This window comes from Cryptomeria japonica, chromosome 4, assembly GCF_030272615.1.
Source record: "Cryptomeria japonica chromosome 4, Sugi_1.0, whole genome shotgun sequence".
Classification (NCBI taxonomy): domain Eukaryota; kingdom Viridiplantae; phylum Streptophyta; class Pinopsida; order Cupressales; family Cupressaceae; genus Cryptomeria; species Cryptomeria japonica.
Genome location: NC_081408.1, coordinates 364,613,189 through 364,639,037, shown reverse-complemented (window position 1 = coordinate 364,639,037; position 25,849 = coordinate 364,613,189). Strand labels below are relative to the sequence as shown.

The 25,849-nt window shown below is 34.6% G+C and overlaps 1 protein-coding gene across 2 annotated transcripts; it reads left to right on the top strand.

The window, feature by feature from the left end:
• Positions 1–25,849, top strand: LOC131040969 (transcription factor-like protein DPB). 2 transcript variants are annotated; one of them, XM_057973939.2, is made up of 12 exons: positions 1–140; positions 225–328; positions 493–672; positions 1,527–1,791; positions 2,009–2,088; positions 2,419–2,462; positions 18,841–18,903; positions 19,097–19,243; positions 19,449–19,517; positions 19,684–19,782; positions 25,010–25,080; positions 25,209–25,849. In XM_057973939.2, exons 2-12 carry the CDS (start codon positions 226–228, stop codon positions 25,456–25,458), a joined length of 1,371 nt encoding a protein of 456 aa, XP_057829922.2. In that variant the 5' UTR covers positions 1–140; position 225; the 3' UTR covers positions 25,459–25,849. The 2 variants fall into 2 exon arrangements, with proteins under 2 accessions (XP_057829922.2, XP_057829921.2); XM_057973938.2 differs by having other exon boundaries at positions 95–328.

The window sequence follows — 25,849 nt, the reverse complement described above, 5'->3', positions numbered from 1 at the left end:
ATCTTATCTCTGTTTGATTTCGGAAAAGATACTTTTTTGATTTTAAAATTGAAATTAATTTGAAAAAGTTATCCATACAGAAGAAATGACATGGTAAAAAAACTTTAAGAGAAATGATTTGGAGGCGGAAGTTTTTACCTGTGAGTGGAAGATGCGTCAATACTGTAAACAGTGTTCTGAAACTGTTTTCTTAATCTTCTTCTAATTGATTGGAATTGTTTTAGCATGACCAAATTGCAGACTTATCCACACATCATCGTCATCTGGCCAGGGATCTTTTTGGGTGTTTTTCTTTTTCACTTTCAGTATTCCACCATGTTTCCTGCAGGTTAGTTTCAATTTGAATTTCGTTACTGGTAGAGTTATACGCATGTACTGATTAGGAAATGATTATGCTTTTTGATGGCTGCTAAGATAGGATGTTTTATCAATGGATTAGAGCTACTGTTGAAATCTGAAAATTGGGTCTAAAATGTTAGATTGTGTTCACAGACTCAAATCAGGCAATGATCAACGCTAGACATGGGCATGGAAGGATATCACAAACTCTTTCCGTATCAAACGAGAATTGTCTGCAGGATGATCTTATTCGACAACTTCACAAAGCTGGTATATATGATTATGCTCAAAGTCTGGGCATTATTCAGAATGGGATCATTACTGTGCCAAATAGTAAGTTTATTTTATTTCTCAGCTTTATTTTCTGAAAAATATGCTCTATTAATTAAATTTTAATGCAGAGGCGTTAGTTGAATGAAGCTGGTTCTGTTGACGGCGTCTTCTACAAGTCATTTTATCAGACTTTTATTAAGATTTTATCGATGATCTCAGCCCTTAAAACCAGCAAATGCAAAGCTTTACTTTTCTCCTTATGATTATATGGTTTGCTAATCTGTAGCCTGGATTTCAGTTTACGGGGTTTATCTCAGTCACACACTAAATTTGAATCCAAGTTATTGGGTTTGATTTCGTGTAGTTAGCAAGCGGTTGAGAACATACATCCTATAGGGTTTAAAACTTTAAAGTTTAAATGAGTAACTCCGATCCCTTTAAGGCCATTAAGTGCATTCGTTATATGGCTTGCCGTGGTTTTGGTTTGTTGATTTGTTTTAAGGCCGATGAGGCTTAGGACTTAAATGGTAGCACATCCTTATCAGGACACCATGTTCAAAGCTCCACAGTGGGAATATTCTCCATTAGTAGGTATCCACCCATCTTAAATGATTAGGCAACTCTGGTGATTTAGGAATCGAACTTAATCACAGGTGGAATCACCCTATCCCTGCAAACGGTAAATGTGAAATAGTCTCTAATACTTAGCAACAGAATTTGTTTTACTCAACTAAGGACTGTCTTGAAATCCTTCTGCACATAGCAATAATATCTGTTGGATTAATCTTCTAGGTTTCTCAAGGCTTTCTCTCTTATTCTTTTTTTCTTTTTACTAAACTCTTTTCTGATGGATCTTGTTTGTTAATGGCCATTTAACCAGTAAACTTCATAAGCTTACTTTTAAATCTATGCAGGGCAAGATTCAGATGAAAACTGTAAGTCGGAGCTATGGCCAGGGACAAAAGAATATTCGTGGCACACCTTTAATGGAATACCTACCAGACATTCACAATTTAACATACTTCCTTCAGTCCCATTAGTTTCCATGGATAGTGGCAGCATTGAATCTTCATCAAGAGAAGGCGATGTGGTGATGGCCACGCTTGCGTCAAACAATGCTATGGTCAAATTGAACCATCCAGAAGGGGACGAGTTTGAGTGTCCTGGTACTCCTGTAGCGTGAGTCTCTTTTTTCTCCCTTTCTTCTCTCTCTCTCTCATGTTCTAATTATAAAGGATGGGTATAATTCGAGAATTGATGATCATATTTAATATCTAAGCATATATTCAAAGGTTAAGAATGCCTTAACAGTGAAAATATTGATAAGGAATTGGCTGGAAAGGGCTTCGATGTGTCACTCTTTTTGCAGGCTAAATTATTATTGTAATGTGAATAGGAGGAGGAAAAGAAGACGGATTCACCGATTAACTATTGGAGAGCAAGGTGGGAGAGGACTTCGACACTTCAGCATGAAAGGTGCTTGGTAAACTGAAATTGCGTGATATACAATACAATGCTTTACATACCTTATAAAAATAACAACTTGTAAATTCTACATTTATAATATCTTCGTTTGTTTATATAAACTATGTAACGTTCTAATATCCAATCTGATTGATGATAGATCTCAATATTATTGTTTAAGGGAAGTAGAAAATCTCTTTTCCATAGTATTGATGTGGCCTCTTTTGTTGTATTTACATGCCAGTTTTTGAAAAATACAGAATATTCAAATTTATGGTTCATCTTGTTAGGACATTAACGTATTGTTGGCTTTTATTTGACTGTACTTCTGTTGGAATGCAGTCTGTAAGAAAGTTGAGAGCAAAGGTTGGACAACATACAACGAGGCAAGTACATAACTAAAGGTTTTTAAAATTGTTTATTCCTTCTATTCTTACAGGAAGTTGTTTCATCTTGACTATAACTAATACAGTTTGTTCCACTTCCTGCTTACTGATATTGTCTACTACAAGCAAACATCAAATGATTGTCATGATCGATCTAGATTCTACAAAGGATTGGCAATTGCTTTTGTGACTATCCTGTCCTTTATTTATCTGGTTAGCTAAAATTTTAAACTAAGCATTTTTTCATAAGGTATTGCTCCGTAGGATATATCACTACAAAGGCTTAGAAGAACATTAGTTGTCACTTGATATCATCCCTGTTGTGAGTTTCCACTTTATAGATCTATTCTCTTTCTTATTGATCCTTTTAGCCTCTCCGTTGCAAGAGGTACTTTATCACAGTCCATGCTAATTCAACTTCAACAGTCCATGCAGGTTCAAATTAATTAAAGGACTGGGATTTAATCTTCTTCCATGAGATTAATTATTATTTTTATTGAAACAAAAACATCTATTTGGAGCCATGTATTTTTTGAGATTCTTTTGTTAGAGTTTGTTATTTTTCATAGTGTCTTTTAATAGATGCCATCATTTTAAATTTTTTTGTAATGGACCTACATTCAATATAAAATTAAAAAAATATAATATATAAAAAAATTGCATATTATACTTTTTGGAAAGCTGACTTTGAGGATTATGTACAAGCAAAATGGAGTCCTTAGATGTCTTCATTTGATCCCCCTAAAGGTGAAGCGAAAGAGGTTTTGATTTAGAGTTTGGGGGTTTCTATCCAAGGGGGTTAAAATTAATCCTCTAGATTGAAACCTCCGAGGCTCAAGTCTGCATTTTTCTTAAAAAAATGTTACTTCAAGTAAAAACAGTTTGGCTTAAAAGTGGGACTCACTTATGTGCTTCAGCCCCAAATTTATGCAAATATGTTTTTAATTAGGAATTAAGATTCCGAGGCTCAAGTCTGCATTTTTCTTCAAAAAATGTGACTTCAAGTAAAAACAGTTTGGCTTAAAAGTGGGACTCACTTATGTGCTTCAGCCCCAAATTTTTGCAAATATGTTTTTAATTACGAATCAAGAACTATTACCTCTCTGAATTTGATACAGTACAAGGAAACAATACTTGTTAAGTTCTTGCAGCTCGATTGCTTTTTTTTGACGGAACAATTTGGATATAATGATCCTCCAACACCCTTACTTCTTCAAGAATCACTGCAAACATCCTTGTTTTTTATCCTCATCAACGTAGATCACTTCCTCTTTGTTCAACCATGCTTGACCTCTTTGGATTTCATCCTTCCTCAGAGCATCCTTTTGATTCCTATTCATCTTCCTTACTTCGTGATGTCAGTTGTCTTGCCACACATCCTCTAGAAGACTTTGCTTTACTACACCTAGCAACTTTCCTTGCTGCATCACTAGCATCAGTCATTTGTGCCATTCTTCTCATTGTTTTCTGCCAATTATCTTCCACATCCTCCACCAGATCAAACATTCTGTCTAATCTGTCTTCAACATAAGCAACATTGCTAACATCTTCTCCTCCTTGATCAGTCACATTACTGCTTACAGGGATTCTTTGCTTCATTCAGCCTCAGTAGTGCCATCACACATTTGCTAGTACATTTTGTGCTATCACTCCATTTGCAAACCACCTCACACTTGTTGCTTGATTTGCACAAGCATCCATGGGACGCCACATCACTTCTATCTGCTTTTCCAAGTGATCAATTCGGGATGCTATGTTCCTCATCATCTCCAATAGCTTTTCCCTATTATTTTCCCTTTGCTTCTCCAGGATTTTCTCCAAACTAGGAACACTATAACTTTGCCTCTGGCAATCAACCCTTTGGTTTGCATCTTGTCAACAATGCCCAAAGTTACTTCTTAGTTCATATCACCCTTTACAAGTAATTCACACCTCTTGTAGATTGCCACAAACTCAGTGCTTCTAGCTGCTCACCTTTTTTACAAGCCATCCTTGTAAGAATTGGTTTGCTTCCAGATCTGTCAATCCGATGCAACCTTCATTCAACTTACATTTGTTGTAGGATGCACACACATGGATATCTCAACCCAACACTACATCAGTGGAAGACACCTTCACTCTCCTTCTGTGAACCATCTTTCTTATGGATCACTTATAGTGCGACACATGCACAAGACTTTCGTGAACCACTCCTTTGATAGATCACGTGCAGTTCAACACACGGATAAAATTTCTTTATTCCATCTCTCTAGTGGATCCCCTGTAGTGTAACAGACACAAGGCTTCTACTGTGGAGTTCTCACTCGTTGCAAGTTTGCAACAATAACCTAAGCCTTGATACCACTTGATGTGGTCATGGATGGAGGGTCTAATGAAAGACTGTCCAACCATGCAACCCTAACCCCCAGGTCTAAGTAACAAACACCTGGATCTAATCAAAGAGTGGACAATAGCAAACACACAACAAATGCATAGAGAACATGATATCGTTATTCATGCACAATAATTACATCAAGTTGCTAGGCATTACAATTAGGCCTTTTAGTGTTACAACAATTATAAACAGTAAGGTCTTACAATCCAATAAAATAAATTTCACTATTAATTCATTCCTAGACCACATGAGTTATAGACCAGTTCTACAACATGAATGGTACTGCAAATCTTGAGCCCTTTGCCTACACCAGAAGTAATGCATAGTCAGATCTACATTAATATGCCATTGGATTTTGATCTCAGTTACTTGGGTTCACACTTGGATCTGGCCTCTTGCTCGGATCTTTAATTTTGTTCCGAACTCTCAAATCAAGTTCTATCCTTGTCATCTCCATCCTTGTTGTGTATGGTGAAAGCTTGTTTGATGGAAAGCTACGCTTCCAATACAGGAATGGTGGATCTGTTTTTCCTTATGTTGTCTTTGCAATGAAGGAATTGTGGGTCTATATTTGTTGGATAGAGGAATAATGATGCTAGAACTCTAGACTTTACATTGTTTGTTGTCAAAGATAACAGTGATTTAGGTTCTTGCGGTAATTACATTTTTCTCTTTGATCAGTAGGGTTTTAACCTCTAGAAGTCATGTTACTTCTTTAAAGAGTGGAGATTTGGCTAGAAATATTGGAATAGTGAGGACTTGGTGTTAGTCAAAACATAGTGATACAGATTTAATGAAAATGAAATGTGCCATGAAGATCTATGTGGTATCAAAAGCCGCTTGTTGGGAACATACTAGGGGCGTTGCTCTTCAATTCCATTTGGGGCTCTACCTCTAGATCCTTGTAAGAGAATGCTTTCCCTCAATTCTATTGGGGGCTGTGCCCTGAGACCCTCATTAGCTGCTGTGACCTTGGGTTGCCAAATTAAACCAAGCCCCTTGCTTCAAGACTTCATGGAACACAGCTATTATATTGCTTAGAGACATCACAAGTATTGAAGCTTGAAGTTTGTATTTATTGAACTCATTTTTGGTCTATGATGTGTATTGAACCCTGATTTTGATCGATATATGAAGAAAATTAGTAATATTTTCCATAAATATAATGCATACTTTTGAAGAATATTTTAAAAAGTTTATGTATTTTTTAATGTTTCATAAATTTGTCAAGTTATTGTTGAGTCTTGAGTTTTTGCCTAGATTTTGAATCCTTTTGGGTCAGCCAAGTTATTGTTGAGTTCAAGTTTTTCAGCTATGTTTTGTATCATGAGTTTTTGTAACTTGTACTTGTTGGATCAACTTTGAATTGAAAGGAAGCCATCTACACACATTCTCCTTTTCATTGAACATCCTTGGGCATATCTATTGTAGTGCTTCACTATACTTTTAGACTTATATAGGGCATTTGTAGATGATGTTGTCATTTTGGGCTATTTTTATTAGGACTCAAGCATTTTTATTAAGTGTAGGATATATTTTTGCTTTAGTGACTTGGATACACAGATATATAAATAAGACTTGAACATACAACACCCTTAATCATTGATATTTTGTGTATCATGATAAATATGACATGGCATTTATCAATTGAACAAAACATAATAAATTATGATATGTGATGATTACAACAATTTAAAAAAAATTAAGATAGGCAAGGATTTGAGAAGGCCTATACTTGTGTACAAAAAAAAGATTAAAAATTAAGCATGACAAAACAACAAAGGACTACAATGAGAATCAATTGACAACACAACAAAAAACACGGCACTATAAATCCTTACAAACTACCAACCCAAAGTTAGGGTGGTTTGAAGCCAAATTGCTCCAATGGCTTTTGCTTCACCATATTGCAAGAATTCTTCTGCCCTAAACTTGTTTTTTTGGAGCAAGGAAGATTTATAAGTCCACAAGTAGATCCATCATCTAACCCCGAAACTTTAAAAGAGGTATCCATCTTCGTACAATCTATAGGAGCTTTTCCCCTACTTTCTTCCTTCTATGCATCATGAATTGTAGTGATGCACTCCTCAATGGTCATAGGCGTTTGTTCCTTTTTCCTCCAAACAAAATGGTATTTCTTGTTACTTAGGCAACGGCAAATTACTCAAGAGTCCTCGAATTCAATCTGTTGTACCCAATCACCAAATTTGGAACATAAGGTAATTAACAGGGAGCCTTTGGTTTTCTCCACAAGCACACAAAATCTGGCAAACAACAAATGCTTCTTGAATTTTGTGATTGTATCTGCAGCAAAATATTGCCCAAAAAAAATGGCAATAAGCTTTAAAACCTTTTTGTCCCAATATTCCAATGGCAGATCTGATAGTCTAACCCACACATGAAACTTGATGATGTCATCATTCATTGGGTTAAAGCCTGGATATCAATTTTTAAGATAAGGCCATTCCGCCTAAGAAACCAAGGACCATCCAGAAGAGTCTTTGAACAATCATCCAGATTGGAAAATGAAAATAAGATAAAATTATTCAGCCTAGCAACTACCTCAACCTAGCCACTTAGTTTCCATTTCCGAATCACCCATCTTCTAACAACATCAATTTCCCAACAATTGAGTTCCTAAACCAAGCACTTGATTTAATAGTGAGAGAATTAGGGATAGCAATTTGAATTTGCACCTCTACCTCAGCTTGGGTAGGAACAATAGCATCAAAAACATCATCAATCCAAAACTCTTCACTCAAAGTGGAAGAGTGGGAATCCTTTACTACAATTGCAATAGGGCTACACACATCTATGAAATGGCAAACCCTAGGCTGATCACCCTTGCCAACACTCCCAACAGCTACATCATAGGTGTAGGCAGTTAGCAAACATGGACCACCCATGCCCATCAATGCACTAGCCTCCGACTCAAGTAGACAACATTCTTCCAAAGCTATAGGAGCCATAGCAATATCATCAATAGGATTCAAAGGAAAAGCTGCCACCCTCAACATCGTAGATCTCAGGGAGAACGAAGCAGAAACTCACTCTTGAGGGCATGCCCAAGGTTGCATGACCCAAAACTAGACAAATTTGGTTTCGTGAAAGACAAATGGGTTTGAGAAACAATCTTTTGTGCCTACACCCACAACGCCGTGAGGGAAACATCTTCATCAGAACTAGACACTTTCCTCTAGGCCTCTAGCCACAATGCCATGAGGGAATCATCCACATATGGGCCGGACCTTTCTCTCCATCATCATCATTGTCATCCCCTTTATTTGTTTCATCCTCACTCATGCTCTGCACGAATTGCATGGACCCTTGACTACCTTGGCCCTCGCTCTTGCTTTTGCTCCTACTCTCATCTTTGTCTCCGTTCACCATCATGATGATAGTTACTAGATGAAATTTGTTTTGGAGAAAGTTGGCAGATACAATTGTGCTGGAGAATAGTTGCCAGATACAATTGTGTTGAAGAATAGTTAATTGGATTGCGAATGTTGATATTATTTGTTCATGTTATATACGAGATGATGTGATCCTTTCTAGCTTATGTGCAGATCACATGGGCTGTATGAAGACCAAATAAGATTGAAGGGGAGTACAAGGTTCCATAAAAGAGTAATCGAGGCAGTCTAGTAGTGAGATGACTTTGGTAAAACAGGCAGAATGGGAAAAAGAAAAACTCCTTGAATGCATTCTGTGCATGCATAACTATTGATGAATGGGGTAATCATTATATTTCTAATGAATGAAGAGAATTAGTTATGACCAATCAGCTGGGTGACTTGACACAATGAAGACGATAATTTATTTTGCCTTTTTATTAATGAAATTTAGGATTAAAAAATATGTTGAAAACAATTTATGGATTAAGGCATGCAGAAAAGCTTAATTGTGATCAGTTCATTGAATAATATATATGGGAGGAAAAACATGTCAAGCTTGAGCCTCAAATGGAAAAAAGGTAAATCTTTTAGGGGGAAAAGAAAAAAGAAAGAAAAAGAAAAAAGACTCGTAACATGATGAAAGCTTTTAAGTGAGAGCAGTTTTTAACGTAACAGATTTTGAATAAAAAGTTTATGTATAAAGCTCTTAAATAGAAAAGATATTTACATGAGGAAATCATATTTAGAAGAGAAAAGTAGAAAAGGAGAGCAAGAAAATAATTATTTATGGAAAAAAATGGTTTATTATATCTTAGAAATGATAAAAGAAATGAGCTAATGAACCATATATAATGAAGGGCTGCAAACCTAAAATTTTTTTTGGTGGGGTCAAATCACATCTGGGAATCAATTTTAAAACCTGAAAGTAAAGAAAAAGAAGGGAGACTTCAAAAAGAAATGGTAGGATAGAATGATGGTCTGTCGAGAAGCCCATTCCTGAATTTAGTGCATATTAAATTTTCTGCAGTTGGTTGGTAGAGAAAATATTAGAGGAAATCACATGAGGAAAAAGGGGTGCGATGCTTGGATTTTAGGAAAGTTGCCGTAGATAAGGGGACTGAACAGGAGAGTGAGAACTAGCTGGAAGGCATTTGGAAGTGCAAGTTAATTGAAAATCTAATAAGGCTGAGAACCAAAGCCCGATTTCTTCAGTTTGAAAACTGCATTGAGGCATTCTGTTTTGTATGACTACTTTAAAATTGTTGTCTATTAGATTGTTCTATTGAAAAAACTATTGTTTATTTATATATTCCCTTCCATGTTTGTTGTCACCATATATGTTTATTTATGAGTGAAGAGAATAATGAAGAAACAAGGCTAGCATAGTTCACTTGCTAAATTTGTGAATTTGTTTTAAAAGCTGAGAAAAGGTAGAGGCTTCCATTGTGCGTTTATAATTTTATTTAATGTATAAAAACTAAAGCTAGTGTTTGGGTGCCAAGCGCCTCTTTTATATACTGCTGTAATTGACAAGTGGGGTAAAATGTTTTAGTAGATCTAGGCACAAGGAGAGGGAAATGCCCTTTAATGGTCTTTTTGAAAAAGAGATCAATAATTAATTTCTTGATTGGATATGGGAAACCATGCTGCAGCCCATAATTTTAAAGCCTTTTTGTTGTGACAATCACACAATGCACTTGTTACACTTGTTAGTTTGTATCAAAAGCTGACATAAGCTAGAGGCCTCCATTTTGCATTTCTTGGGGGGGTCAAAATTTAAAGTTATGTTTTGGTTGTTAAGCATCTCTTTTATATTTTGTCTGAGTGAGAAGTGGCGTAAAAGAACTTATTAAAACCTTTGGGTGCTCAGCATAGGGAGGGGGGAAAGCATTGCTAGTGGCCTTGTTGGAAAAGAAATTTACAATTTATGCACTTGGCTGGGTATGGGAGGGAGTAAATCGATATTGTAGCCCACAATTGTTAAAGCCTTCATATTGTGACAACCCTCTTGACTAGTTCTATGGGATTTATTGAATTGAATCTCCTGTAAGATTTTATCTGTGGAAGATTCTCTTAATTTGAAATTAAAGAATAATTTGTACATGGTTGATGCAAAAATCCTTTTACTCTTGTGTTTTAAATTTGTTCTCTCTCTAAGAACCTAAATCATTCTCATCAATTACAAAAGAAAATAATATATTTTGGGTATAAATGAATGAGATTATAGGGAAGTGGGGAAAATTTGGGGAAGAATGGGAATGGTTAGTTGGGCATGCTTTATGAGAAAGAGAGGCCTCAACAAAGGGAACAGATTTAGCTCTTATGGACCGTTGCATCAGCTGTAAGGGTAACCAGGGGACAAAACAGCAACACTTCCCTCTGTTCGGTATAGATAAGAGAGTAGATTTGTGGCTCCACTTATTGACTATGAGTGCACTTGTTTCATCTCCTTTCCTCTTATTTTATTGAAATGAACATGCAAATGGTGATGTTTTCATATTTGTTAATGACAAATAGAAACCCTTGTGTTACATAGATGGTTTAATTATTTTTGCATTTATAAATTTGTTGCATGATTGTGGTAGATTATTATCCTCAATATTTCTAATATCTTAGGGATGCTATGTTTTGATAATTTCTAATTGTCAAATCAATTTTGGAACCCCCATGTGATTGATGTTCATTGTCATCACTTTAACCTTTATGTGAAGAGTAAATGTGCATTGGATTTACAATTTAGTAGAACTCATGGTTGTCTTTGAAATGTCTTGAGTGAGAGAAAGAGCTCATGGATGAAGCAAAACAGCAAGTGGATGAGCAAATGGCACATTCACTTGAATGTGTGCCTTAAACTTAGCAAAGAAATAAAAGAATTATTACCTTGAGGAATTTAACCCCACTTCCAACTATCTTTAAATAGCCTATTTAGGGGCCAATATCTCTTGGGGAGAAAAAAATCTCATAGCTCAGTTAAGGACTAACTCACACTATCTTTGGTGTGAAATAGGTAAATGGAGAAGTTTAAGAGAGGTATGGGAAGAATGGGTTTGTATCATTTGCACAACTAGGGAAGTGAAAATAGAAAAACTCTTTTACTTTTGGATGTAAAACTTACAATGACATCTAGGTCAATTGTGCAAGTAATTTAGTGGTATCTTCGTAACAAGATTTATTCAATGAGGAATTGGTTGAGAAAATGGGGTGGTTCATTATTAAATTGAATAGCAAAATATCAACAATTAAGAGTGAAAAAATTGTAGGATGCATTATCCCTAAGCTTTCTTTGGCCTTGTGGATGTTAAAAATCATATATTCTATTCTATGCATTCCCTTATTGGTTTTCATCCTTTTATTCTTCTTTCAAAAGTCTTCTAATATGTCACATGAAATTTCTATTTTCAATTTGCTTTTTTAGGTCTTTTCCGTCTTTGTAACTTTTTTAACCTTCTAATTTTGTCTTTTAATAGATTTTCAAACTTTCTATTACTCTTTTTTCAGATGAGATTATTATTATTTATATTTATCGTGTGAAATCAGGTGTACTCATCCAAGTAATGGCTTCTTTGGTTTTCTAGTGCTAACATCACCTCCTTTTTTTATGATTTATATATTTATGCTAACACCATACAGTTTGATGACACCCACATAGCAGCAACAAACTTTTTTGAGCTTCGGTCGTAGAAAAAAATTATGATTTGTAATTTTTATGATATTGAAACTTGAAATTCATATTGAACTCGTTTTTTAGTCTATGACATGTATTAAACTCTAATTTGAATTTAGATATAAAGGAGATCACAAATATATTCCATATGTTTAGTAATATGCATGTCTTCAAATTTTTGTTTTTTAAATTTGTGTTTTCAATATTCAATAAATTTGCCAAATTAACGCCAAGTTATCCTAGAGTCTTTTCCGAGTCTTGAGTTTTTAAATTTTTTAGGTGTTCCGAGTTAGTAAGTCTTAAGTTTTTCAACTATGGTTTTGATCATATGAACAAAACCTTGGAAAAATCTTTAACAGAAAATCGCATTTAGTTTGGAATATTGTCCATGCTGTGAGATGATCAAATTTCTAGATTGCCCTGGATCAATGCCAATGTGATTATTGCAGTGTGGTCAGGGATCACTGAAGTTTGAAACAACAAATCACTCAGGTGACTAGATTCCATAACACCATAGCAATGTGACATGCAAGGTCCTTGCTAGGATTCATGAGTTTTGGTCTGAGTAAACTTTGGTGGGTCTAGGGCCTTGACTTGTGGACTTGCCAAGTCTAGCATCTGGAATTGTGAGTCTAAAGGGACTCACAAGTTTTGACATTGGACTTAATGAGTTTGTAGGGCTAACCACAAGAAAAACCAGAAAAAACACATCAAATACAAATTTAAACGGCCACTAAAGACTTGAAAGCTCTCATTCATCTTTAACCTTATTGTCACTTGTCTGTTTGCTTTCAACTATTTTTACTCTACTGGGTTTTCATTTTTATGTTAAAGTAGCTGAACAGTCTTGTGCAAAGAGCTGATAGAGTTGGGTTGATGGTGGATTTATGCCAAGGAGGAGCTGATTTAAGGCTTCAAGTTTGAGTCACATATCCAACTTCCAACTTCAAGAATCAAGTCAAGGTAAGTTGAACATCTTTTATTGTCTCATTCATTGTCCTCTACAATTTATATTTTAATTTTCACCCTTTTGGTTATATGCATTGGAGAATTTAAAGTTAGTACAGTTAAAACTCTAGGTTTTTGTTATTTGATTTATTTCCTTGCATTCTTTTTTTTATCTTTATTATTTATTTTTATATGTTTTTATTGCATTTTCATTAGCTTTATTACTTGCATTTTTTAATTAACCCTTACTTTTTTATTTCTTCATAATGCTGCGTTTTTATTTTTAAATATTTCTGAACCACAAAGGAGGGACTCTACTTGGAAGCATGGTAGGTCAGACGTAGAAAAAGGGAAAGTGTTTTACAACTATTACGGTGTGGAGTTTCTAGAAGGCATTAATTATCTCAAATGCCACCTTGCCTGCATACTTGGACGTGATGTTTTACTATTCCCAAATGTTAAGCCTGAGGTTGTGAGGGAGGTGACAACATTGTTGGAGACCTTAATAGAAAAGAAAGAACAAAGATTAAGACAAAACCAATAAATGGTTGCATCTTCCACTTGTCCAGTGCTTGGAAATTGTAGTGGATCGAGTTCTATTAGACTTGGGCATAGAGTTGCATTTTGAGTAGCTGAGTTGTGTTTTCCCAACAATCATTGGAAAGCTTGAATTGGAACAAGGACAATCACTAAGTGACAAAGAATGTAACTAGCGATTTTTGGATTTTTTTTTTAATTATTACTTTCATAGATTTGTTGAGGATTTACATTTTTCAGTGGGTTTTTAAATTCTGTTTTTTTAATTTGGGATGTTTTAAGTCCTCTTATTGGCAAGCAATGTTTGTTGGAATGGCTGTAGTTGGTTTGGGGTTCAAAGCTCTTAATATCGATGATCTTTGGTGCCCAATTTTGATAGAGAAGATAGCTAATGTATGGTATATTATTGAGGAGCAGTTGGCTATCTAGATGAAGAAGTGCTGCACTGTCATGTTCAATGAATTTATTGATAGAAAAAATAGGATGATGAATTTTTTAGTTTTTTATTCTGGGGACACAATCTTCTTGAAGTCATTTGATGCTTCAAGGAAAATAAAAAAATATAGATTCTTTATATGGAGTTTTAAAAGAAGTTTTGGCATAAGTGGAGGTGCAGACCGTAGTGCCAGTAGTTACTACTAATGCAACAAATTATGTTGTTGCAGGTAGATTACTAATAGATAGACATCTCAGCATTTTTGGAATCTTTGTTTAGCATATTGCATTGATCTAATGCTGGAGAGCATTAAGAAACATCAGTGAATTAGGCTATGGAGCAATTGATGAAAAATTTGTAGAAACATTGATAACCATGCTTAGGTACTCTCTTTAATGAGAGAGTTCTCAAATAACAGGGAGTTTGGTCTGAACCAGTGGCAATTAGTTTTCCAATCTTGTTCATTATAAGTAAAATCTTCTTGGAAGAAAATGTTTGTTACTGAGAAGTGGAACAAGTCTTCCTACCCAAACACAACTACTGTGATTGATGTGGTGTGATGAGGCCCAGTTTTCCTCTTGTTAAAGGAGATTATACTTTATAGATATAGTCTTTAATTTTTTTTCCATTTTCTTTTAAATTTATTCTCTTTTCTAACATAATAGTTTACTCTTTTAACTTGATTTTTGGGTGCGATCATACCAATGTTAGTGCACTGGATCCCATCAAAACTCCGTAGTTAAGCGCGCTTTGGGCCAAAGTAGTACTGGGATGGTGACTTCTCAAGATGTTCCGTCATTGCACCCTTTATTATATATTTTTTGAATTTGTATATTGTTTGTTTCTTCATCTTCCCTTCTCTTTCTATTTTTTAAAATTAATGTATTAATTAATTTGTAAGCTAAAAAACACTACTTGAATTTTGGCTTTTTAGAGGGGTTGAGTCATTGGTTTCTCTCCTTCGTATTGTTGATGGACAAAAGCTAGCAGTGAGGTCATATACAAAGGCATGGATTGAACAAGCAAGCATATTAGACAATATTATGGTGGTGTGGAGGCTAAATATGTGCCTATATGGGATATGTCAGATAAGACAACTTCATAGGCCTTTTCATGCTCGTGCATACTTCCTCAACCTAACCTTCCAATTTCTTGATAGCTTCAAGGCTGATATGGAAGTTATGGGAGGCTTCTAGACCATCACAAAGGCTATGCAGCCAACTCCACAAATGAGGTTGAAGATCAATTCCATGATTGAGATTGATGAACAAGCTCTAGGATATCTTTTTTCTTAAACATGTAAGATCAGAAAGCAACTACTAGGTCATGTAAAATTTGGATAAGTTGAATATTTGATAAAAAATTTAAAGGTTTTCCTTATTTTTATTTAAGTTGTGGGATTGTATATATTGTAAATCTTAAGCATTTTAATTCTATCCTTACAAATGCATGGTGGGAGAATTTTGGTGCTAAGGTGTCTAATCTTTAGAGAAGGGCCATCCAAGTTTTAAGCCAACCATGTAGTGCTTTAGGTTGTGAGTATAATTGGAGTATCTTTGAGTACATCTTTACAAAAAGAACAAGAAGTTGTTAATGCAAAGGTTGATGACCTTGTATTTGTGCATTGCAACTTGTGCCTCCACCACAAGAGAGTTATAGCCACATATGAAGATTTATCCCTTGTGGTGTTGGAGAAGTATGATCTTGCGTTTGAGTGGATCACCAAAGATGACCTCATTTTTAGAAGAAGACCATGCATAGGTAAATCAAGTTGTTTGTGTAGGGCTTTTAGTGATGGAGGAGAAGGTTCAAGCCCTTGTAACTAGAGATAGAAGTTGTCCAAGATGATGATGCTACATGTTTTGCAAATATAATGGAGGTAGTTGCTTCTTTGACATACTCAAAGAACCATAGAGCCAAATGGCTTGGAGATAACTTTGGGAGAGTGGCTCCTTCCAACCTTTTTTGCTAGTACCGTATATGTGGATTTGTAAATCCATTGTTTGGTACAAAAAATCAATTTAATGATATCAAAACAATTTTTATTTCAAATTAGAGTTCAAGTCTGAAGTTTATGGCATTTCTTTATTTATTTTGTTGTTACAATCCCCAAATGGCACTCAAAATTTTCTCGCTTAATAATTATCAAGCAATGCATGTAAATATAATGTAAAATTCATTTTGATACAAATATATCGTAAGTCAACTTGCCACATGGTTATGATATTCCATGATTACAATGAAATCTTATTAGAGTACAAATACAATATCAATGGCAACATGCCAAGTACAAACAAAACCAACATATCCGTTAGTCTTCCACTTGTCTTAGGCTCTTGTTGTTTGGGGGAGGTAATATGAGCCCACCATCAATGAAAACTTGATCCACCCCAATTGCAACTTAGCATGAAGTAGTCAAATAAGTAATCCATAGTCCATGAAACAATATACAAGGTTTATCAAGGTTTCATAGTTATTAATCTGCAATTAAATTATTTTTCTTTTATTTGATTACTAAGCATACCATACAAATCATACAAGTCATCAAAATCAATACAATAGAGTAGCACAAGAGGATAAATATGTGAATAAGTTAAGTGATTTTAATATTCACCCAACACCCTTCTTATTCTTTGGTGACTTTATTCTCATGTAATTCTCTATTTTACTTCTCCAAGTTATCTAATAATAATCATCTTATATTTGCTCCAATTCTTCTTCTCAAATCTCATTCTTTAATAAATAGATTGACCCTTATTTAATTTAATTTTCTCTTAAAAAGAATTGTTGTTATATTTTTTTTCTTTGGAATAGTGTTGTTTTAAATATATGAATGGATTTTCTTGTAAATTCCCATGGATACATTTGCCTTATCTATTTATCATATCTTTATTCTATTTTCTTTCTTTATTTAATTCTAACATTATTTTATTTCAATCTTTAATATTTAGAATATTCAAATACACCTCTTGTGATTTAATTTAATTTAAAGAGATAGGCATATCATTTCATGGATTAGGAAATCCTCACATAACTTATTCTTGAAACATCACACACTAATAGACCATTAGTTGTGTTGACTAGGAAATGGGGTTAGAACAAACATGATATCATAAAGCGAACCACAAAAGCTAATATCATGTAAAATTAACCTACTACAATCAACAAAGCTATCAAAACGAGCACTCCTTTGATGGTGCTTTATTGTTTCTTCTTTCTCCTCTAATATTATGTTGCTCTCAAGTAGATGAGTGCACAATTGTGATAAAGCAAAGGCAATTCGAGAGCAAAGGCAATTCGAGAGCGTGAACTTAATATTTATTTATTAATTCACTTTCATATTAGTAATTAGTCAATTAAATATTTATTTAATTGTGACAAAAAAAATTAAAGGATAAATAAATAATGAATTTATTTATCCAAAGAGGGACATGTTAGAATAAAGGGGGTCAATAATTAAATGATTATTTAACCCTAGAAATGGATTCAGTCAAATTAATGCCAAAGAGGTAGAGATTAAATAATTTAATCAGATAGACAAGAAGAGCGATTTAGGTCAAATCAACAAGAAAGGATCAAATTAGAGGACATAATTAGTAATTAATTTTTTAGTTAGCATCATTTAATTAACAAAAGAATGACACAATATCAACAAATGATAAAGACCAAATGCGGGAGAAGGAGACATGTTAAAAAGTGGAGTCCCAAACATTAACCATTTTTTAGTGTCTACAAGTTGCATATGCATCACAAAATAAAACTTGTATAATTAAATAATAAATGATTCAAGTAATCCACCGCACACCAAACATACACCCTACAAATACAAACATATTAATACTTATAGCCAACTTATAGTTAATAATCATTTAACAAGTAAAATCTCCACATACAAATTAAAAAGGGACGGGTCAAACTTCAAATTATAATCAAAGAGATCAATATTTTGAGATATTACAGTTGTTTACAGATGCATGGCAGATGTAACCGATTAGTTTTTGCTTTAAATTTGTTATTTTTTCAATTTTCCCAAGTCTTTGCTGATTTTGGTGCCATATCCAAGCCCGAGGCAAAAAAATGGCTTGTTGAGTCTGTGCCTAGTGTAAACACTAGGCATAGCATGAACTTTTTGCAGTAATTTCAAGTGCCAAAGAGAGTATTGAGAGCATACAACGTATTATGCCTCCCATTAGTTTTCATGTTAAAAGTAGCTCAGGTCTCTTGGAAAATATTCCTTTCTGCAGAAACCAGAAAACAAATAAACCCTCCAATGTTACCATAAAATGGTGGTATGCCCCATACGTTCAACAGTTCCAATCCCTTATTAACCCTTGAATTTCAAAACCCCCTCATTCAATTGAGAGAATTAATTTTTTATATTAGTGTTAGGTGGTTTATCCGTATACATGCAACTGAATCTCTTGTTCTACCTTCTTGATGATTAAGACTTGCATGCCCTAACCATTTGGTTGTGATATATTGTTGTCTCCACAACACCTTTCTGTTAGATGACTTCCATAACTAGCATGACCCACAGCCTTCTTCGTACATAATTGCTAATGTTCTGTTCTCATAACACACAACTGCAGAGATACTAAATGTGTAAGCAATGTTAAACGAAAATTAATAAATTTTGACTCATAACTTTTATATAATAGGGTTGTTCCTATCCTGCCAAGTACGCACCTGTGCAGCCTTTTTTTTCAAGCCAAAACATATCTTGTGCACTTTTATAACTTGAGAAAAGTACACACAGTCTCGGTGGTAGAAGTTTATCGTGATATATCTAGTTTTTAGCAAAAAGTTCAAGAATTTCTTTATACATAGATGCCAAAATTTTAAATTACATAATCACCATTTTTCTTGTAGAGTCTTAAACAAGGGTGGAATCAGAAAGTGTACATTTAGAAATTCATCCTGTATCATTAAATTTTTTTTTGTTAGCTTCTTTTTTGAGTGTAATGCTGAAAAGAATTTAAAATTTTTTACCACTCACACTTGATAACTCGCTTTTAGTTATCCAGGTTGCATCTGAATTAGTGGCCGAGTTCATGAATCCAAACAGCACACTTGTTTCCCAAGATCAGGTTGGAGATATTCAGTTGCCCCATTCTTAGATCTATTGATGCATTTTCAATTATCGTTCAGTTAATTTGGCCTTTAAATTTGATATTTGGGTTTATGTGTAGAAGTTAAACTGGGTTTATGTGTAGAAGTTAAATCTGGGTTTATGTGTAGAAGTTAAATCAGGATTTCTGATAGATAATAAATTTTTTACAGCAACAATATGATGAGAAGAACATTCGTAGGAGGGTGTATGATGCACTGAATGTACTCATGGCAATGGACATAATAACCAAGGACAAAAAAGAGATTCAATGGAAAGGGTTACCTACTGCACATCTGAATGATATCGAACAGCTGAAGGTTTTCCTGCTTCCTCTGTTAAATTAGTCCAGATTGTATTGTATGCAATGGTAATCCGTTAGGTATATTTATTATACGTTGTACCAATGAAGATAAAAGAAACGAGATCTAATGTTCCTATAGAATGATAATGTGCAATTTTTTTTGCGTATATGCTGTATTTAGACAATTGGAACCCAAAGGATCTACTGTTTTATGTTTACAGACTGAGAGAAAGCAGGTTATAACTCGGATTGACAAAAAAAGGGCTTATCTACAGGAACTTGAAGAGCAGGTAAAAATTTGAGTAATTGTAATCATTGCATATCCACATATGACCCTTTTTTCTTCCTTTTGAACAATAAACTTGCTTAGCTATGACGTTGTTTGCAAACCATTTCAAGGACAAGAAAGGGTCTTTTATATATGCTGCATGATGTTTGGTTATTTTATGGCTAAAGATAACAGGCCTTCAAAATCTAGTTCTCCGGAATGAAAGGGTATCTAAGTCAGGAAATCATACTTCTGGAGGTGTGGCACTGCCATTTATATTAGTAAAGGTACTGATCCTAACTTTAGTGTTTTTTGCATCATGACCGTCTGCAAGTTCTCATCTCTTTTGTTTTCCAATTTCCATTGGTATACAGTAATGCACTCAATTCTTGAAGCTAGTGTTATTTATTGACATTTTTATTTTTCTTAATTCAAGGTTCACCTCATTTTCTATGCGTTCATGAACATTATTGGTTACCAAATATATCTTTAGTACAAGCTATAATCAGAAAGAAGGTTATTTTTGTTTCTGTTTGAGTTTATTGTGAATGAATGAAACAACAATTTCAAACAGCTATGCTACCTTTGCAATTGAATGAGTGCAATATCAGCATCTCAGAATCCAGACAAATCAGATTTGGTATTCCTTGCTCAGACGGTAGGTGCTAGTAATGATGGTCTCGTTTTCTAGAAGCACCATCTGGCCTTCTCTGATGAACTAGGACCTTAATCACGTTATCTCTTTTTACCGTCATTTCGTTTCCTTGTGCTTTTCCTTCACGGAAACAGATTAGGATCTTGTCTTGCTTACATAGATTTCAGGAGCCATCCTGATATTATAAATATAGGCCTTTAATATCATTTGAATTTTTCATACAACTATCATGTTGACTTAAGCTCAATAAGTTTATCTTCATTTATAAAGAGAATTCATCTGCAATGCTCGTATCTTTCTCTAAAGAGCCAAGAATTGAGAAGGTTATCAAATGGAAAATAGTTAATAATCTTCATAGATCAACGGCAAAACTGTATGTAAGAAGCTAACTCTATTGATTGGTTCTATCTTTACTAAATTTTACATCTGATATACTGTGTAATTGTAACAATCATAAATGACATGCAATTTTTTTTATCATATGCTCTGAACTTGTACACTTAGAACAGAAAAAGCATTTGCAGTTTCATGTCTATTGTCCATTGTATCAGGGGAAAATTTTAAAAGATTGCTTCTGGAATCAACTGTGTATGTTTTTGTATTGATATTTTGGATCATATTCAGTTATCCGTCATCAGGAAGAGGAGAGTGAGGAATGGGATTGCAGACATAGTCTTAAAAAGAGGCAAAGGGGAAGACATGAGGACTGGAGAACAAGAGACAAACGAGAGGAAGAGGGGGTGAAGAAGGAGAAGGAAATCAAGGAAAATAAATTAATAAAATAAAACCAATGAATAAATATTCTGGTCCTCATGTCTTCCCCCTTGCTTTTTTTAAGAATGTCTGCAATCCCATTCTTCACTCTCCTGATGATGGACTGAGTGTGATCCATAACATCGATGCAAAAACATACAAAATTGATTCCAAAAGCAATCTTTTTATTACAAACAGTAATTGGTAAAAAAAATTCAATGTATTCACAGAACGATCGAAAGATCATTATAAAGAATTACAAAAAATGATGTTTCTAAAAAGAAACAATTGTAAATAGAAACAAACTAATTATTTACAAAATATTACATAATTGACCATTAATTAATAATAAAAATATTATTCTAATACCCTCCCTTAATGGTCAATCGGTCAACTACACCAAGCTGCCCCCTGAATTTAGCAAATTTATCTAGGCTGAGAGACTTGGTGAGAATGTTTGCAGTCTGACCCGCAATTGGAACATACTGCAACTGAATTGAACCGTCTTCAACAAGTTGTCGAATAAAATGACAATGAGTTTCCACATGCTTGGTTCTTTCATGGAAGACGGGATTCTTGGCAAGTTTGAGAACTCCTTGATTATCACAAAACAAGGGAGTCGGACCTGCTTGAGATATTTGCATTTCCGCAAGCATCTGGCGAAGCCAAACTACCTCACAAACTGCCTTAATTGCTCCTCGATACTCTGCTTTTGTCGAGTAGAGAGCCACTGCATGCTACTTTTTACTAGTCCATGTGACTGCACTAGATCCCAAACTGAACACACACCCAGATGTTGATTTCCTGTCATCAACTGAACCTGCCCAATTTGAACTTGTGAAACCATTGAGTCTAGGATCGTGACTCCTAGCATAAAGAAGTCCATATTCAGAGGTGCCCTTCACAAAATGCAGCACACGCTTCGCTGCTACCCAATTGTCAGCCTTGGGGGCTGTCATGAAGCGTGAGATGTAGCTCACTGCAAAACTAAGATCAGGTCTAGTTGAAGTGAGATAGAGGAGACTAACCACTAGTTGCTTGAATGTTGTTTCATCTACGGGAGGAGAATCAAACTTGGCTGACAACTTCAGTCCTATCTCCATAGGCGTGGAAGCAGGCTTACAATCTTGCATTCGAAACCTGTCAAGCAATTTCGTGGCATACTTAGACTAAGAAATAAAAATGCTATCATTAGTCTGCCAAACAAAAATGGAGAAGCCCCAAATCTGTCATGTCAAAAGCCTTGCATAGGTCTTGTTTGATTTCTGTAATCAAATGTGCTGAACTGCCAGTAATGAACATCATTACCAGAGTGTTTGATATACAGATTACTGTCAGAGGGGCTATGCTGAAAACCATGGGCAACCAAGTACTGATCAATCTTGATGTACCACACTCGAGGAGCCTATTTGAGTCCATAGAGTTCTTTCATGAGTCTACATAGTTGATGTTTGTTGCCGGCAACCTTGAAACCAAGAGGCTGTGTCATGTAGACTTCTTCCTGCAACTCACCATTGAGGAAGATACTCTTAACATTTATTTGATGGACTTCCATCCAAACTGAGTTGCAATAGCGAGAAGAAAACGAATTGTACTCATCTTGGTAGTAGGAACAAAAGTCTCCTCATAATCAATGCCTTCCCACTGTGTGAAAATTTGCGGGTTTGATGCAGAAGAATTTGGAGGATTAGAAAACTCTACCAGTCACCCAAATCGCGAAAAATGTAGAAGCCGCAGTTGCAAAGGAGAAAAAACACGAAAAATCGCGTGTAGAGGATTGCACCACAGATTTGTAGAGGCTAGAAAATTATGAAGCAGTTGTCGCGGAATGAAATAGGTGAAAATTGCGCAGAAAAACCAGCAATATTGCGCCACAAAATAAGAGTAATTTGTCTTAGGCGGAGTGAAAAATGTGGGCCGAAACTGAGTAAAATACCCACGTCACGCGTTGTAAAGGGATCACGTCGCGATTTTATTAAAAGTTGCGCAATTAAATGCATGTAGGTCGCACAAGTATTCGCAGGAGGTCGCAGGTCACAGAATAGAGACAGGTCAGAATGAAGAAGAATGGCACCGACAGACACGACCAAAAACTCTCTTTGAAAATAAAAAAATTCTGCTCAGAAAAGAAAACACGAACACAACCACATCGCCAAGAAGTCGCGATTTCTAAAAGAAACCCTCAAATGCGAAAATCCGCCCAGATAAAAAATCTTTAAAAAAAATTTCTTTCGAAATTTTTACTGTTAACAAATCCCCCAGAAAAACTTTAAGATTCCCACTCTGATACCATATTACAAACAGTAATTGGTAAAAAATTCAATGTATTAATAGAATGATCGAAAGATCATTATAAAGAATTACAAAAAACGATGTTTCTAAAAAGAAACAATTGTAAATAGAAACAAACTAATTATTTACAAAATATTACATAATTGACCATTAATTAATAATAAATAATATTATTCTATTAAAGAAGTCGCGATTTCTGAAAGAAACCCTCGGACGCGAAAATCCGCCCATATAAAAACGATTTTTTTACTGGAAACAGATCCCCCAGAAAATTTTTAAGATTCCCGCTCTGATCCCATATTACAAACAGTAATTGGTAAAAAAGATTCAATGTATTAACAGGATGATCGAAAGATCATTATAAAGAATTACAAAAAAACGATGTTTCTAAAAAGAAATAATCGTAAATAGAAACAAATTAATTATTTACAAAATATTTTACATAATTGACCCTTAATTAATAATAAATAATATTATTCTAGTACTTCTAAATTCTACATGGCCTGTGGAAAACTCATTCCGACTACCTATCAAGGCACCATTTCATCTGCAATGCACATATCTTTCAATCTTTCTATAAAGAAACAAGAATTGAGAAGATTACCCAATGAAAAGTAGTTCATAATCATCATGGTTTAAGAGCAGAACTACAGTTATCTCTTGGTTTTGCTAATACCGTTGCCCTTTAATTGATAATTTAGTTGATGTTTTGAGATGTAATTGAAGGATAAGAAGTTGTTATTCGTAGTATACCATAAGTTACATTCGGGATGAATGCAATTCATGTGAATCTCATGGATGGGTGCATTCTTACCAAACCAAGGTCATATGTGAAATGATACGGTCATTTTGTGTAGTTTATCTGCAAAATTGTAATTCTAAATATGGCCCAGGTGAGTTGTTGATTTCCCCTCTTAAATGCTAAAGGTTATCTCTAGTACTATATGTTGTTTTGTACTGAACACTCTAGTAACGAAAATTACTAAGTTGATGCAGCATCGCCTTTGCTTATTGAGGATAATGAAAATTTTGGAAAAATTTTCCATGATAAGTTGCATCTGATTAAAGGCCTAATTATTTGGTTACCTACCTAGTGCACCACTATTAGAATAGTTTCTCGAATCTTCCGTTCATCATTTTACTGTCGAATGTATTAATGTAATACTTTGTTTTTCAGAGTAGGTATTCTTCCCATTATCATTTTTTTCTCATTATATTTCAAATAAGGACGTAAAATTTTGCATATTAGCTAGATTTTATCTATGCAAGAATGTAATATAGAAGGGATTCGCATTTTATATCATTTTAAATATCTCTTCATTTGTATCGTATCTCATTAAGGCTCATTGATGTGGTGTTAGTTAAAGATCTTTGTACAATGTATCAATACCAGCGCTTGTCTTGTGGAATTAGCTCTGTGTTAAGTCCTTTTATCTCCCAGGAGACAAACTTGTTTGTCTAAAATTTCTCGTGTTTCAATTTGTTGCACATTTTTATATATAGTGGTTCACTATATCACATTAATGTCTCTATTCAGGGATATCATTTGACATGCCATCTCCACTTTTGGCCTAAGTATCTGAAAGGGAGAGTCTTCTATTTTTTAAATGTTCATAAGTTTTCATATAGGAAACATGTCATATAAATTCAATGGAACCCCACTGAGACCTTGTGTTCATCTACATTTCAAAAATGTTTGTGCTAGCTGATATTCCTACCATTTACACAAAGTTAAAGTTGTGAATAGCTTGTTGCCATTTAATTGACCAAAGTCTATTGTTTTGATTTCATTTTGTTGTTTTCTGCCTAAGCAGACTCATCCTCATGCGACTGTTGACATTGAGATATCAGAAGATATGCAGCTAGTGCACTTTGACTTCAATAGGTAAACCTTATCTTCAATTTCTTTGTGGCATGGATATATCAGTTCATAAGTGGGCAAGTTGACTCCTAATCTTATGAATCGCCACTGATATTTTTTATTCTGTATTTTGACACTGTTTCTTGTTGCAGTATATTTGAGTTACATGATGATGCATGTATGCTGAAAGCAATGCAATTTTGCAAAACACCATTCACTGATGGTTCAGTTGATGAAAGAGCAGTAAGTGGATCAGAATTTAATAACCTACACTCACCTTTATCTAACATGTACAATAGTATCTTGTCGCCTCATTCAAAAAAGACAGATGATGCTGATTCCTATTCTTTGTCAAGTATCCCTGGTAGAATCTGCGATTCCTCGCCTGTCCTGAGCATTTGAAAGCACTCATGAAGAATGAGACTTCACTTAATGGCCCATGGGTTTGTTGCTCAGCAGCTTTGTACTACTAAGTGCTCTTTTTTAGGACTAAATGTTCAAGTTGAATCTTTAGGCATTCTTTCTTTTCATTTTTTCATTGTAAGTTATATAGGCTTTTCAGCATGTGGTCTGGCCTCCACCGGGAAGAGTAATATATCTAGCTGAGTGTGTTAGAATAGTGTATATTATTGTGAAAAATAAAGACGAATTGGGTTTCTTCATACATCAAACAGGGCTATTCTGCAGTACTTCTTTAGCAGGCTTGTTTTAATCCATCGATGATTTTAAATGTAAAAAAACAATGGAACAAGCATATCCCATTTATAAATATATTGGAGGATCAAAGTGTCTA

Bases quoted from the DNA above. Each gene is read 5' to 3' on its own strand.
- LOC131040969 (XM_057973939.2), top strand. From the start codon at position 226: ATGACCAAATTGCAGACTTATCCACACATCATCGTCATCTGGCCAGGG. The intron at 2,089-2,418 runs GTGCTTGGTAAA...GTTGGAATGCAG, and splicing joins TCGACACTTCAGCATGAAAG to TCTGTAAGAAAGTTGAGAGC. The intron at 19,783-25,009 runs GTACTGATCCTA...CTGCCTAAGCAG, and splicing joins TGCCATTTATATTAGTAAAG to ACTCATCCTCATGCGACTGT.